Source organism: Rhinolophus sinicus, chromosome 2 (genome assembly GCF_057876585.1).
Source record: "Rhinolophus sinicus isolate RSI-liver-muscle chromosome 2, RSI-T2T, whole genome shotgun sequence".
Lineage (NCBI taxonomy): Eukaryota > Metazoa > Chordata > Mammalia > Chiroptera > Rhinolophidae > Rhinolophus > Rhinolophus sinicus.
In genome coordinates this window covers 10,588,536-10,602,723 of record NC_142502.1, presented here as the reverse complement: position 1 = coordinate 10,602,723, position 14,188 = coordinate 10,588,536, and the positions used below count along the sequence as shown (strand labels likewise).

The window sequence follows — 14,188 nt, the reverse complement described above, 5'->3', positions numbered from 1 at the left end:
AGCACTTTGAAGATATTTCATTATCCTCTGGTCTCTCTTGATGTTTTTGAGAAGGCAGCTGTCAGATTTATTGCTGTTCATTTGTATGTAATTTAACTTTTTCTCTCTGGTTACTTAAGGGTCTTCTTCTCTTTCACGATGATGTTTCTGGATGCTGAATTTTCTTTTCCTTTCCCTTCCCCTCCTTTCTGTTCTGTTCTTTTCTCTTCCTCTTCTTTCTCTTCACTCTTCTCCCTTTCCTTTAGTTTCTTTTCTTTTTCACATTTGTTTTTGCTTTTATCTTTCTTTCTCATATATATTCTCCTAGATGAACTTTAGAATATCTACCATTTCAAAAAATTTTAAAGAGAATTTAAGTTTTGATTGGAAATTTATTTAACTTATTAATGAATCTGGAACAAATTGATATTTTTAGTATGTTTAATATTTCTATTTAGGAACATGCCATTTCTACACATTTTAAAATTTCTCTATAAATGTGTGTTCATTTATCAAAACATCTTGCATAATTTTTGTTAAATATATGTATAGATTGGCTACATTTTTTGTTTTTATTTTGAATAGACTGCTTTATTTTCTTTTTAATCCCATTTTCTATTTGGTTGTTGCGGCTGAAAGAAATCTAACATTTTGAATTTTTTTTCTATTTGGATAGGTCAGATTCTACGCAGTATGTATGGAAGTAGCCTAAAGTTCAAAACTAAAACGTAGATGCAAACAGCAGAGATTTTTAAAGATGCAGCAAAATCTGTTTTTTTTTTAAAGACTTTATTATTATTTTTTAGAACAGCTTTAGGTTTATAAGAAAATTGAGAGAAATGTACAGAGATTGAAATCTGCTTTTAAGGACAAGTATATTCTCATTTATTAGACAAAATTAGTTGACTAAAGAGTGCATTTTATTATCAAATATAAAGGGAAAGAAAAGTAATAATTGAATACAACCAGGAGGAAATCTTTTAATGTATTTCATTTTCCTGCTAAAGTAAAGATTGAATATACACATTTGACTGCAGAAAGTCCTAGTTATAAAGACTGAATCAAAATTAAGTGGGGAAATAAATACACAAAAAGATTGGGCAAACTAAAATTAATAGAGTTTAAATGATATGCGTCAAGCAATAGTTACTTAAAGATAGTGAGAAATTGCAATGCAGAGTTACTAGAAATAATTTTTGAGACATCAGGGAATATACCCAACATTGTTCTTAAAGTACATTTTAAAATCATGGACTCAATGTCAGTATCTGAGGATAAAGTAAAACAACTGATCAATTTGTAATTTAGAAATACCTAAAAGAGCTTAAGTGGCTACCTGATTTTGTAAAACAAATCATGTCAGACCAGTTTAATTCTCTGTTATGACAGAATGATAGTATTAAGCATAAGAAGCATTAAGGGACATTTGTAAAATATGGTCTATTTTAATTTCAATAAATGTTTTGTTCTGTTGTATATGGCATGCTATTTATAAGCTAAGGAAGTATGGGGTGGTGTACTGCTCTCAATGGCTAGTTATCATGACTCTTCCCAATTGAGAGCTTATGTTAACAGGTAGTGGCAAGAATGCATGGTGGAGTTCTTTGGATTCAATAACATGATTAAAAATCTAAAGAAAAGTTTTAGATATTACTAATGAAATCTGTAGATAGTACTAAGCTAAATAGTAGTATTTAGACTCTGGTGCTAAACTTCAAAACAATTTTGAAATATTAGAAAAATTAAAAAAAAATTCCCCGGTACTAGTAGGAAAAACTAGGTGATATGAAGAATATTTTGGGAACACTTTTGGGGTAAGACAGCTGCAGGGTATGGAAAGATTAGCTCAATGAGAGTATTTAATTTAAAATAGAATCCCAATATGTTTGTGAGGCAGAGGGTGAATTGGAGCATAAGTGTCAAACTGATCATAGATCAAAATGTAGTAATAAAAAGTATTTGTTAAAAGTGAGAAAGACATAAGGAAGGAAGAAAGGGAGGAAAAAACAGAGAGGCAAACAGAATTTAGTTGCATTGAAAAGCATATGGCACACAAAATCTAAAATATCACTCATCTATTTAGTACGAGTCATGCTTATATTAGAATATTTGTCTCATTTTAGTCAGTACATTTTAAAAGGATGTGATGAAATGGAAATGGATTTAAAGAAGAGCAACAAGAGTGATTGAAGGGCTACGATATATGTCTAGGATGAAAGGTTAGAATTCAGTGTTGTTTAGACTAGAAAACGGATAGGGAAAGGATGATTTTATTGTCATTTTCAAGTATATGAAAGATTTTTGTGAAAGATAACCCCCATTAGTGATTTCTCAGGTCTATAGAGATGAAAAAAAAAAGCACAAAGGCGCTTACGTTTAAGCAGAAAAGATTAGGTTTGGATATAAGGCAGATGTCTCTTCCATCAGGGTGATGGAAATTCGAAATGACTTCTAGAGGAGGTTATAATCCAAGCCACCATGCTAGTCTCCATGTTGAATTGTGCAACATGTGTCAGTTTACCAGTCCCTTCCTCCGTGTGAGAATTTTGGCAGAGCTCTTCCCCACAGGACTTGATATTCCAGCTGGAGGAAATACTACATTAGAGGGCTGAAATGTTTGCTTGCCTAAGGAAATAATCACCCTGTAGCCTGGCCATCTAGCAGTTAGAAATGGTCCAGGAGCTTCCTGGAAACTTGGATGTTCTTAGGAGTGGTACAGAATTGGAAGGAAGAGTAGGGAGACACCTTGTTCTGCACAGGACTTCTGCAAGAACCATAACTAGACTGCCAAGACCAGAGGAAGGGCTTTCATTATTTATTTATTTATTTTTATTTATTTTTTAAACTTTTTTTATTTAAGTGGTAAACTGACACATGTTGTACAATACCCATACTGTTAAGCATGATGACACATCTGGGAAAAATTCTCCATATCAGGGGTCAGCAAACTACCCACTGGTCCACTATCTGGTTTTGGATAACCTCTGAGCTAAGAATTTCTTTTACATTTTTAAATCACTGAAAACAAATCAAAAGAAGAATATTTCATGACACAAGAAAATTATATGAAAATCAATGTCAGTGCTCATTCATGAAGTTTTGTGGGAACACAACCACACCCATCCACTGACGTATTGTTTGTGGCTACTCTGTTTGTGTATTGTAATGGCAGAGTTGAATAGTTGTGACTGAGACCACGTGGCCCACAGAACCTAAAATCATTACTATTTGGCCCTTAACAGGAAAAATTTCAAACCCACTTACACAATACATGCATTTTTATCTCCAATGTCTAGAAGCTTTCTTTGTTGTAATAAAAATGGACTCCCCTGGGGTCGGCCGATGAATATACGCGGCACATCCTTTGAAGGGTCTTTGAGAGAGCTTTAGGCCCACAGGAGAACACTCCGATGCTGCTGCTGCAGTGAGGGGAAGAGAGGAAAGAAAGTGTTACAAAGGGGCAAAGCTAGCCAGACGCTTAGACAGTTATATTAGGTTGGTGCAAAAGTAATTGCAGCTTATGGGCAGCTGCTTAGCTCAGTTGGTTAGAGCACGGTGCTCTTAACAACAAGGTTGCCAGTTCGATCCCCACATGGGCCACTGTGAGCTGCGCCCTCCACAACTAGATTGAAGCAACTACTTGACTTGGAGCTGATGGGTCCTGGAAAAACACACTTAAAAAAGTAATTATAAAGGTTAAAAATAATTGCAAAAACCGCAATTACTTTTGCACCAACCTAATAAAACCAGTGAAGTGGTTGTGGTTGTAACTTTATTTGTTGATTTTTCTCCACTCACTTCCTTTTTTCTCAGATTTTTTTTTTCCTACTTTCAGTACCACAGTCTTTCACAGGTTCTCAGGGTCCTCTGATGCCCTGAATCGCCCAGGTAGGGGGAGACAAGAAGATTGAGGCTGGTGGCCCTAATGACTGGGGAGGGAGTTTATAGAGGTGAGATGGCCTCGATTTTCAGTCTCGTGACCTTGATTAGTGTCCTCTTGGATGGAGACTAGAATGTAAGTTCCTTGAGAGCAGGAACCTGGTCTGCTGTCTTCATCTCTTACTGGCATAAAATAGACAATCAGCACACATTTGTTGAATGAATGAATGAATGAACGAATGAATGAATACATGGTTCTGCAGGTTAATATCTGTGATCTTGGGCAAGACACTGGACCTCAATCTCCACATGTGCAAAACAAAGATAATAATGACACCATTGTATGTTTAGTTAAAAGCAAAATGTGATAACGCATTCAGAAAGGTTTTAAAAGTGTTCATGATTACTAATAACTTGTTCAACCCTGCCTTTTTATAGATAATACAATTTATAGTCATGTCATAGCAACGTAGTGTATTTCCCCTGTTGGAATTATTTTAATTTTCAAAGAAGGCCAAATAGAAGAGTTGGAAAGGGAAAAGACATTGCTGAAATGTAGTCACCCAACAGTCGTCATCTGTAATGATGGCATTTCCGAAAACTGTTGAAGAGGTATCTTTGTCTACAGTGACTGTCCCAGGGCTGCTCAAATCCTGTGACCAAGACTGCCAGCTCTTCTTATACATAAACAACACCACCGGTGGTAGGACTCAGGTTGTCTTGGAAGCTGGGAGGGGCCAGCCTCTACGTGGACTTATAGAGACCACGTTTCCCCTTCTCTTGCATTGTACTGTTCCTTACAACATTTTCTCAATCTCTGGCAAAAGCCTATTTTGTTACTCTAGCCTAAATCAAAAGTTCTCCTACTTTGCTGTGCATAAAGTTATCTAGGCAGATTGTTAAATTATAGGTTCCCAGGCTCGAGTCCAAGGATGAATTTTTCGCAAGATACTGAAGCACCTGGTATAGGAGGCACACTTTGAGAAACACTCTTAGAGGAATCCCTCGGACCCTAGGATTAGCCCACTACCCCACCTCTCCCTCTTCGTACCTGGTTTTTTTGTTGGGAAGTGCTTCTCTAGCCTTGTTCTTCTTAGCTTATATATTAACATGGTTCGCTGCCGTGTATCGTATCCACGTTGAATTATGTGTTCCAGGACCATAATATCCATGGTCGAATTTGATAATTCAATTACATTTCAAACTCTAGCTTCAAAGGAATTTATTAAGTGGATTCATTTACAAATGACAGTATGTTTAAAACCTGTAAGAACTATTTTTAAAGACATCATTCCCATGGCTAAATTGGAGAAAGTACTTTTTCAGAAAATATTTCCTATTGAAAAATACGAGTTTATGACTTAATGAAACAAGTGTAAGGTGTTTATGGAAATATAAGGCAGTGGTTAAGAGTGCTGTTGGTCCCACCACTTTGTTGCTGAGTGACTTCGGGCATGTTAAGTATCTCCTCAAAGCTCCCCTTTCCTCAACTATAAAACGGGGAGAGTGGTAGTACCTCGCCTCTAGAACCTCTGTAGGATTGGACAAGACACTGCAGGTACAGCTTTCTGCCCTGTGCTGGGCACATGAGGAGCTCTCAGTAACAGGCTGCTTATGTTACAGCCCACGTGACGTCTGCCTGCTCCATGAAACTGAACAGAGATGTGATATAGGCTGTAACCCAGAGATGATTCCAGGCTTCCTGGATCAACTCTATCACGAGGCTTTCTGAATTCTGGACTGAAATGTTTGCAATGATCGATGGGTCAGGCAAAACCTTTCCCAGTGAGGAGTCACAGCTTGGCTCTGTGTCTGATGCCCAGAGGTATCCTTGCATCTAGGTTCAAAGATGCTGTTATGGGTGGTGATATTTTTCCATTAGTGTAGGTGTCACCAAAGAGATTGCCCACTGGCCTGTTCCCAACAGGCCGAGAGTGCCCCTCCATCTGCAGCCACAGTGACTGCTTACAGAAGCTGGGGATGCTCTTTGATGCTCTGCCTTGAAGACTCCATTTCAAAGGCTTCTGATTGCTGGCTGCCAGGTGTACCACTGGCGTCCCCAGCAGTTCACAGCGACCTTGCTTCTTTTGAAGTTGTGGCTATTATACTGCACAGCTAAGTACACACTTTTCTATATTCGTGTGCCTGTCATGGTTATGAAATAACCAAAGTCTCACAGAAGACATTCATTATGTACCTTCCGCTACAGCTGAAAGGCCAGTCCTTCGCTAGCATTTGTGCATTCTTGTTCCCACACATGGCACTCTTTTGCTTGACTTGCTTACCCTCCTTGCATTTGTGATTTCAAGTACAGTGATTTTGGGTCACAAATGCGAACTGTGAATCATGGAGCTGAGGATCCATACAAAGTGATGAAGGCACAGATGCAGCAGCATTGTCTTTTTTTTTTTTTAATTTTTATTTTTATGAGGCAGTGGACAAGTGCAACAGAACCCTAATGGGATTGGTAAAGAAAAAAATCCTTCTATAAAGTTTAATTACCCACGATTGCTTTAAAAAAAAAGTTCCTCTGTAAAAGAAATATAAAAACACGAGGCATTACTCTTCAGTTTACAGCCTGCCGAGTTTGCTCACGCAGGAGGACTTGGGTCAGGGACATTGGCGGCATTGATCAGTCTGAGCTGCTGACTTTGATGAGAAAGGGACAAATTTTACACAAGCCGCAAAAATGGTTAACATTACAGCATTAGATTTAACTCTGACAAACAATAAAGAAAATCCTCTTTTCCCCTCTCTTATTTGCTAAATAACTATCATCTCTTCTCTGTGGGGTTGAGGCGTTTTTCAAAAGAGTTCAGCAATACTAATGCATGAAAGGCATTCAAAATGTCACCCACCAGGAGATTTCCATCCAGCAGACATAAGGGAGAGTGGGTGCGCCCGGGGGTCATTCCACCATCTTGCTGGATTCCCAGTTCTGTTGCTTTGAGCCCTTCTCTCTTTAAATTGTATGTTTGTTTTTATGTGTTGGCTTTTATGCTTGGTAAGTTATAACCCTGTAGGGGCAGACCCTAAACTCCATTTAAAAAAAAAATCAAATTACTTTATACCCTGAGTGCTCTCTGCAAATAAAATCAATAAACAGAAGCTTCCCGTGGATTTATGAAGGTTTTGAAAGAAGACAAGAGCTAACAACTCGGTATCAGACAATGGACACAACTTCCGGTTAATCTTTCCTAAAGAATGTTTTTCATTAAAAATGCCTCCAAATGATTCATCACATAATTATGTTTTGTACAGCATCTTCTTTTTCATAACCACGGACGATAATTGTGTGGACCAGTTTTTTTCTTTTTTTTTTTTAACCCATCTTGCAACTGATGGGCAGCAGTCTGCTCTGTAGTTTTCTGAGCATCCTAATTACTCTGTTGTTTGTTAGGACCTACAGGCAGCCCTCCCTGACAGCTTCCTCATTGCTGTGGCACTTCTGCCCTCTTCACACAGACTCCGTCTTCCCTGACAAGAGTTAGGACTCTTGTTCCAGCTCCTCATCCTTCTCACTGTCCGCCCACTTGCTGAGGCTGGTCACTGTGCTTGGCTGTCAGGAGCATAGAGAAGAATGCTGTCTTTGAGGGTGTCATAGTCAAAGAGCAGAGCGAAATGAAAGTAGTTGACTTGTAGCATTGGATCCCCGCAAACGGCTGAGCCATTTTCCTGCCTACCCTGTCCCCTCCTCCCTCTGATAAAACACTGAAATATACACACCTTCATACAGAAATAATCTAATATTTTTGCCATATCTAATGATTTGATAGATCATATCCCCAAAGAAACTTTGCAGAGCAGTGATAAATCGACCTTGGGCTCACTCACCTCCCTCATCCCACCTACAATAAAATGGAGTAGTGCTGGTACCTTTCCTTGAATCTTTCTATTTGATTATAAGTGGAGAGTTGGTATTCTTTGGTGGAAAGGTATCATTTCAATATGCTAACAATATGCCAGTCATAAGTTTATGGTGGCATTATTTTTCTCATGCAGCTATCATTTGTGGAATTTCCATTTAAGTCTCTTTCTTTGAGTATTCTGAACATTTCAGTCATATAATGAATGTGTAGGATATATCCTGTTAGACAGAGGGCCTGGTAGGCTATAATCAGAATGTTAATTTCTTAAAAATATCATTTAAAACCATTTTGCACATATGCACGTACAAATGAGAAGTGGAGGGTGTGCACACAGCAAATGTGCTACCAGATGGACACATGTACTCAATTTAGTATAAAGGTATTTTTACATTCTGGAAACAATGGGTGGTCTAAAATACATTCATACAATATGGACTAGAGGCTCCCAGTCATGTGGTCAGCACCTTCCTCATCATTGGGTTGGGCGGAACTGTTCTAACAAATGGTAGTATTCTTTTATTCTTTATTTTTTCCTTCCGGATAAAAGAAACATTTCTATTGAAGTTATGAAAAAATGGCCACCTCTTCAAAGTTTTTATGGTAATTAATTACATAAAGTTTCCCGCCTACAAGGCATGGTGAAGTTGTTAGTAGATAAGTCGAAAGTGGCAAACTGTAAATATGTGAAGTGTAAGATCAAAGATTGGAGTCTTATGGAAACTCATTTTGTTCAATTAATTAAAAACAACTGATCCATACATCCAGAAGGTTGGGTATGTGCACAATGTGCGTTCATCAAAAAAGTAGCTAGATGTGACAAAAATATATTTGTTTTCATTCTGTCTACCTTCTTGGAAACGATTTCCTGATTTTCTGAATATCTGTCTAAAGCTTGGGAACATATTGAGAATGTTTACGAAAAATGAAATACAGCTTCCATTGTTCTATAAGATACACTTTTCTATCAGTTCGTAAGATGTATTTAGTAAACCTACTCTATTTTAATTGGGAGAATAACTTCCATTGTTTTTTAGGACTTTTCTATGCTTGTCTAAACTAAGCAACGCGTAGCAGTTGTGACGTGTATGTGATTTGGGGCATATCAAAGACTTACTTTTTATACATCCACTTACTATTTGTTGATTTTCTTTTCAAACTACACTTGTGTTTTTGTAATACAGATGATATAATTATGAAAATTAATTGTAAATAATAACAACAGAATACACTTTGCCATTTTCAACTTTCAGTCTTTGATCTCTGTTTAATTTTTTTCTTCTCCATTCCTTATTTGTATTCATTTTGATGTCCATCAATTTGTTTCTCTATTACTGTTATTTTTGCAATTTTCTGGTGCCTTTAAAGCTTGCACTATTCTCTTTGATCTGCTTCTCTTCAAGCTTTATTTTTGGTGCTGTTTTTCATGTTCTATAAAAAAATATTTTTGCCCCTCTTCCCTTTATTCTTTTGATTTACCTCCTTCTTTTTAGAACAAGAACAAACTCCAGCTTTGAGCAAACAGGTAAATGTTTTTAAAAGAGTAAGCCCTGAGAATCCTTGGCTTCTCGCTGATGAATAGAAATGGTTGAGAGCCCACTTCAAAGGTCCTCAAGAACAAAGAAACTCTTTTGAGGCCACTAACAAACCCACCAATTCTTTCTGACCTAACTTTGCCAAAAGATAGGAGCTAATGACAGACCTGTCTTGTAGGACTCGCCAAGTAGGCTTGGGAACAAACGTATCCTGAACATAATCAGGGGAAAACATACTGTTTATCTCTTTAATAACCATCTTGAGGAAAATTAATGTTACTTTGTCCTTTGTGCAGAACCGTAATTGGATTGTGTGTTTCATCTATATCTGGACAAAGGCCAGGATATTGAAATACTTCTCCATATTAAATTTTCTTGTTTAAAAATTAGATTTTATTGGCATTCTCTTTCCGAGATTTCTTCATTAAAAGCTTCATTAAACATAAATCTTCTTTTGCACAGCGGAAAACAAAATTATTTTAAGGAGGTCACTTTAAAAGTCTTTTGGGAGGGTGGTGCTAAGCTCTTTCTTGATCGGTGACTCGTCTGTTCCCAGGGAGCTGGCATTCCAGGGACAAAATGATCATTGAGCTCTGCCTACATGTGTCTAATATTAATGACATTGATAGTTGAAGCTATAGAGCAAGTTGTGGTACTCTAGAGTCTAAGGCTATTTGAAACACGCCGTTTTCAAAATTTGGGCCTATGAAGTAAGCTATAGAGGCTTGTGTCTGTGACATCCAAGCCTTGGTGGCCTCTTCTACTCTCGAAGAGATGAAGTCCTCCATCAGGAAGAGAGTTTACGTCCCTACTGTACCAAAAATTTCAGCTGGCTTTAAGTACGTTGACGTAGTAAATGTTGGTTGTGGCTTCTGAAAAGGAATGAACACACTCCTCACAAGGGCAACAAGAAAAGTCACACCCATGTCACGTGCCTATCTTCCAACTGTTCACTGTTCCTTACTCTCTGAAAAACTGGACAAACTCACTTCTCAACACTACACAACATAATTCTGGGGGCAGACTTTATGCAAACTCAGTTGCATTCTCTGTCTCTTGGTGCTGTGTTTCTGGCTCACACCTTTCCTGGGGAAGGGAGATAATTAAATGGTTTGGCTTAAAAGGCCTTCCTGACTGGGCTGCGAATTTCATGTGTAACAAAAATAAACAAATATTAGCTTGGTGCAAAGGTAATTGTGGTTTTTACAATTATTTTTAACCTTTTAAACCGCAGTTACTTTTGTACCAACCTAATACAATGTGAGGTGTTAATAAAGGAAAATCATAATAAAGAGTGATTCTATCTATAAGAACTTAACATCAAGATACATCTGCATCAAAAGCCTGCAACGTAGGAATATTCATTCCACGATCATTGAAAACTGAGTATAATACATTTATTAGATGACTATGTTTTTTTTTTTTTCCAAAAGGAGAAAATAGCAATAAAAAGCCTGATGTGGCTATAACATATGAACTTGTAGCATTTTATTAGTTTTCTGCCTATAATTTTTTTTTTTTTTTTAAGGAAACCACAGATAAAACAATCCAGCCTCTGCCTGTGGACAAATACCCTATGGTTGTGAGATGAAGGGTGATGATTTTCAGGGCGCAGAGGAGGCCGGCTGGGGGTCCCAGAGCCAGGACTGGGTGTTGAGAAGGGAGCCCAGAGAAACCAGATTCTCAAACTCCAGAAGCCAGGAGGGGTTCAAAGTACCATATTTGAAGAGAAGATAGGGCGTCAGAACTGGATTCTAGGATAAGTGTCAGCAAGAGTCAAGGCGAGGGGCAAAATGGAGCAAGTGGGTTTCAGGAGTGGTGCCTGGAGAGTCCCAAGGCCACTTGCTATGGGGTGTGGCTGGCTCTTAAAGGTCATCTGAGGCTGAGCCATTGGGGGAAAGTGATTGTTCAGCTGGTCTACTCCCTCCTTCCCTTAACCCTGAAGGCAAACGTTAAGCTTTTCTTGGCCTTTCTCAGAAGTCTTTTACTCTCAGGACAATCCAAGGTCAGGAGTAAGTCCCCACAACCATGCCTTCCAACTATCTCTGCCCTGAGCTGGTGTGAATGTGGTGTGGTCAGGAGTCCAGAGCCTGCACAGGGAACACCCTTGTTTTAGGTCCAGGTTTTCTTGGGCAGGTTGCCGGGGCACAGGCTGTAGAAAGGGTTGGCAGGAGTATCAGAGCGCATGGTGCATGTTAAGTTGGAGGGAATTCACAAGAAAGAGGCCACTGGAATTGCATGGGTGATGAACTTTGGATGCTACCTCGTCACTCCTTCCACACCTCCCTTCTCCCCAAACCTCCGTCAGACTCCAGGGAAGTCTAACAAATTCAATGACAATATAAAAGAAAGTGGAATAGTTGTGACACAATGAGAAAATAAGAAAAAAAAAAGCAAAAAAAAAAAAGCAGCTTAACTGGCTAAAAGATGAATAATATTCACCACAGAAGTATTCCATAGAGCATAAAAAATACTAGAAAATTACAACAAGTTTAATGAAGCAATAACCTCTATGAAGGAAGACCATAAAGTGGCAATACCAGAACTGAGTGGAGAGATGGCAGGACAATAGGGAAATCACAGGCATTAGGGAATTAGTCAGAAATGTCCTAGTGGATTTTAATTTACTCTTAATGGTTCAATACTGATAAAATGGACAGAAAAAAGGTCAGGGTGTAGAAGACCTAAATGACATGATTCATAACATACCTGTGAGTAATTTAAAGTCTGTAACCTGCAAATAGAGAATATATTGCCATATCCCCCAAATATTGTGGTTCTTGGAACTCCTGTCAATCTCTATTTGCTTCTTTGGTGATCTCATCCAGTTTCATGGTTCCAAACACATTTTATATGCTGACATGTCCCAATGCTGATACCTCCTAAATGTGTATCTCCAGCCTGAACTTCCCTCTACACTCCAGACTGGTATTCGTATGCCTCCTCAACATTTGAACTTGGATGCATAGCAGACATCTTAAGCTAAACATAAAAAAAAAAATGGAACCCCCTGATATCCAGTGCCTGCCAACCTCTCTTCTTGCAGTCATCCGCATATCATTAATTGGTAAGTCCGTTCTAACTTGAGCCATGCCTGCCTTCCACCCAAACCATCAGCACGTCATGTCAGCTCCACCTTCAAAAAATATCCAGAATCGAATTGCTCTCAACACCTCCACTGATCCTAATCAAGCTTCCACCACTACTGTCCTCCTTGCTGGTCTCTTCACGTCTGCCTTAGAACCCTTACCATCTATTCTCTCACAGCAGCCAGAAGCGATCCCGTTAAACACAAGATCGATCATGTCACTCTTCTGCTCAAACCTTTTAGTGGTTTCCCTTCTCAGAATAAAATCTACCGCCTTATAATGATGTGTCACTCTTCCCCAGTTACTTCTCCTACATGCCTTCTCCTGCTACTCTCCCTCTCACCCACCCTGTTCCAATCTCACTGGCCTCTTAGATCATGCCAGGAACAGTGTCTCCTGCCTCAGGGCCTTTGCACGTGCTGCCCTTCTCTTTCCCAGTTGTCCACATGGCACACTGCCTCGCTTCCTTCAGGTCTTTGCTCAACTATGGAAAGTATTCTTTAAACAAAAACAATATTAGGACATACTGACTTTCAAGAGCCATAGATGATGGAGATTCAAAACAAAGACGGACTTAGAGGACACATAGTAACAATGATAAATGTTTGCATTAGTGCTTTGTACTTTACCGAGCACTTCAACATGCTGTTTGTTTGTTTGTTTTTTTAAATTATAAAAGCAACACTGACTGCATGGTACCGTCCACATTTTATAATGGAGCCCAAAAGCTTGAACAAGCTAATGTTATGCAGCCAGTAACATCTAGAATCAGAAAGCACAGCCTCCATTCCCGCTTTATGGCCCCAGAACAAATGCACTTCCTCTTCTACATGCAAGTGTATTATATAATGATAATAAGTATAATAATAATTGAAATAAGAATAATGATAGCAGCTAACATTTCCTGAATCCAAAGTCTGTTTTAGGCACATTGTGCATATTCACGCAGTTCACCCTCACAGAAGCATAGGAGGTAAGCACTATTGTTGTCTGCGGTTTCCGGAGAAGGAGACTAAGTCAATGGGGGGATAAGTCACCTGTCCAGGTGAACTGCTGGTAAGGGCAGAGCCAGGGTTTACACCCAGGCGCTTGGGCTCAGACCCTGGTCTTTACCCACCGAGCCCAAATGCCTGCTTTTATAACATTTTCTAATAACATTTTCTGTCTGCTTTGCCAGACATGCTATGTACAGTTTACAGTTGGACGTAAGTGAATTCTCCAGTCGGATGATTACAGATCACCTGTTCACCAAAGTTTTCTTGAAAACATAGGTAGTTTAAGAAACACTATCTTTAACTGAGTTTCGGAGTGACAGTTTCAACGTAATCGCTAATTGTCAGATGTTATAAACCAGTCAAGCAGAGATCATGGTTCCCGAAATATCCATGACCACCGTTTGTAAGGTCGATGTTTTATCTCTAAACAGGATGCCCATTGCTGCACATTAACCAGCTCGTGCCCAATAGCCTGGCATTTCAGCAGACATTTGTCTCTCCAGGGAGGCGCTCAGCAAGCAGAGGAAAGGGAGTCTCTTACCCGGGGTGATTGTAGGCTATCTGTCGGAACTCATTGTTCCAATTGGGTCTTCCATAGAAAGTTTTCTGCTTTAATCCTGTAATCACGTCAGTATTTTCATCCCAGTGTAAAGCTATGTGAATAGCCTAGAATAAAAATTGTGGTATCAGATGACATTCAGGAAAAGAAAAAAAGGCATCTGCTACTAAATAAAAGATGAAGTAACTATGCTCATGGGTAGATTTAATACTCAAAAACATTCTTCGTGGGGCTGGAAATGCTTGTCACTATCAGGTATCACTGACTCTGCATTTTAGGACAGAAG

The 14,188-nt window shown here is 38.9% G+C and overlaps 2 protein-coding genes across 4 annotated transcripts in view; one reads left to right on the top strand and one right to left on the bottom strand.

Annotated features, from left to right (window-relative positions):
• Nucleotides 1–14,188, top strand: part of LOC148758739 (uncharacterized) — a 366,645-nt gene that overhangs the window by 53,080 nt on the left and 299,377 nt on the right. The gene's annotated exons all lie outside the window — the stretch shown is intronic.
• The window catches only part of NOX3 (NADPH oxidase 3), a 63,735-nt gene continuing 50,304 nt past the window's right edge, over nucleotides 758–14,188 (bottom strand). For all 3 annotated transcript variants that reach the window (XM_074333736.2, XM_074333734.2, XM_074333735.2), the window contains 2 exons: nucleotides 13,885–14,009; nucleotides 758–3,398 (listed from right to left, as the gene is read on the bottom strand). In XM_074333736.2, the coding sequence (XP_074189837.2) occupies nucleotides 3,272–3,398; nucleotides 13,885–14,009 (252 nt within the window). In that variant the 3' untranslated portion in view covers nucleotides 758–3,271. The remainder of the gene's footprint in view (nucleotides 3,399–13,884; nucleotides 14,010–14,188) is intronic.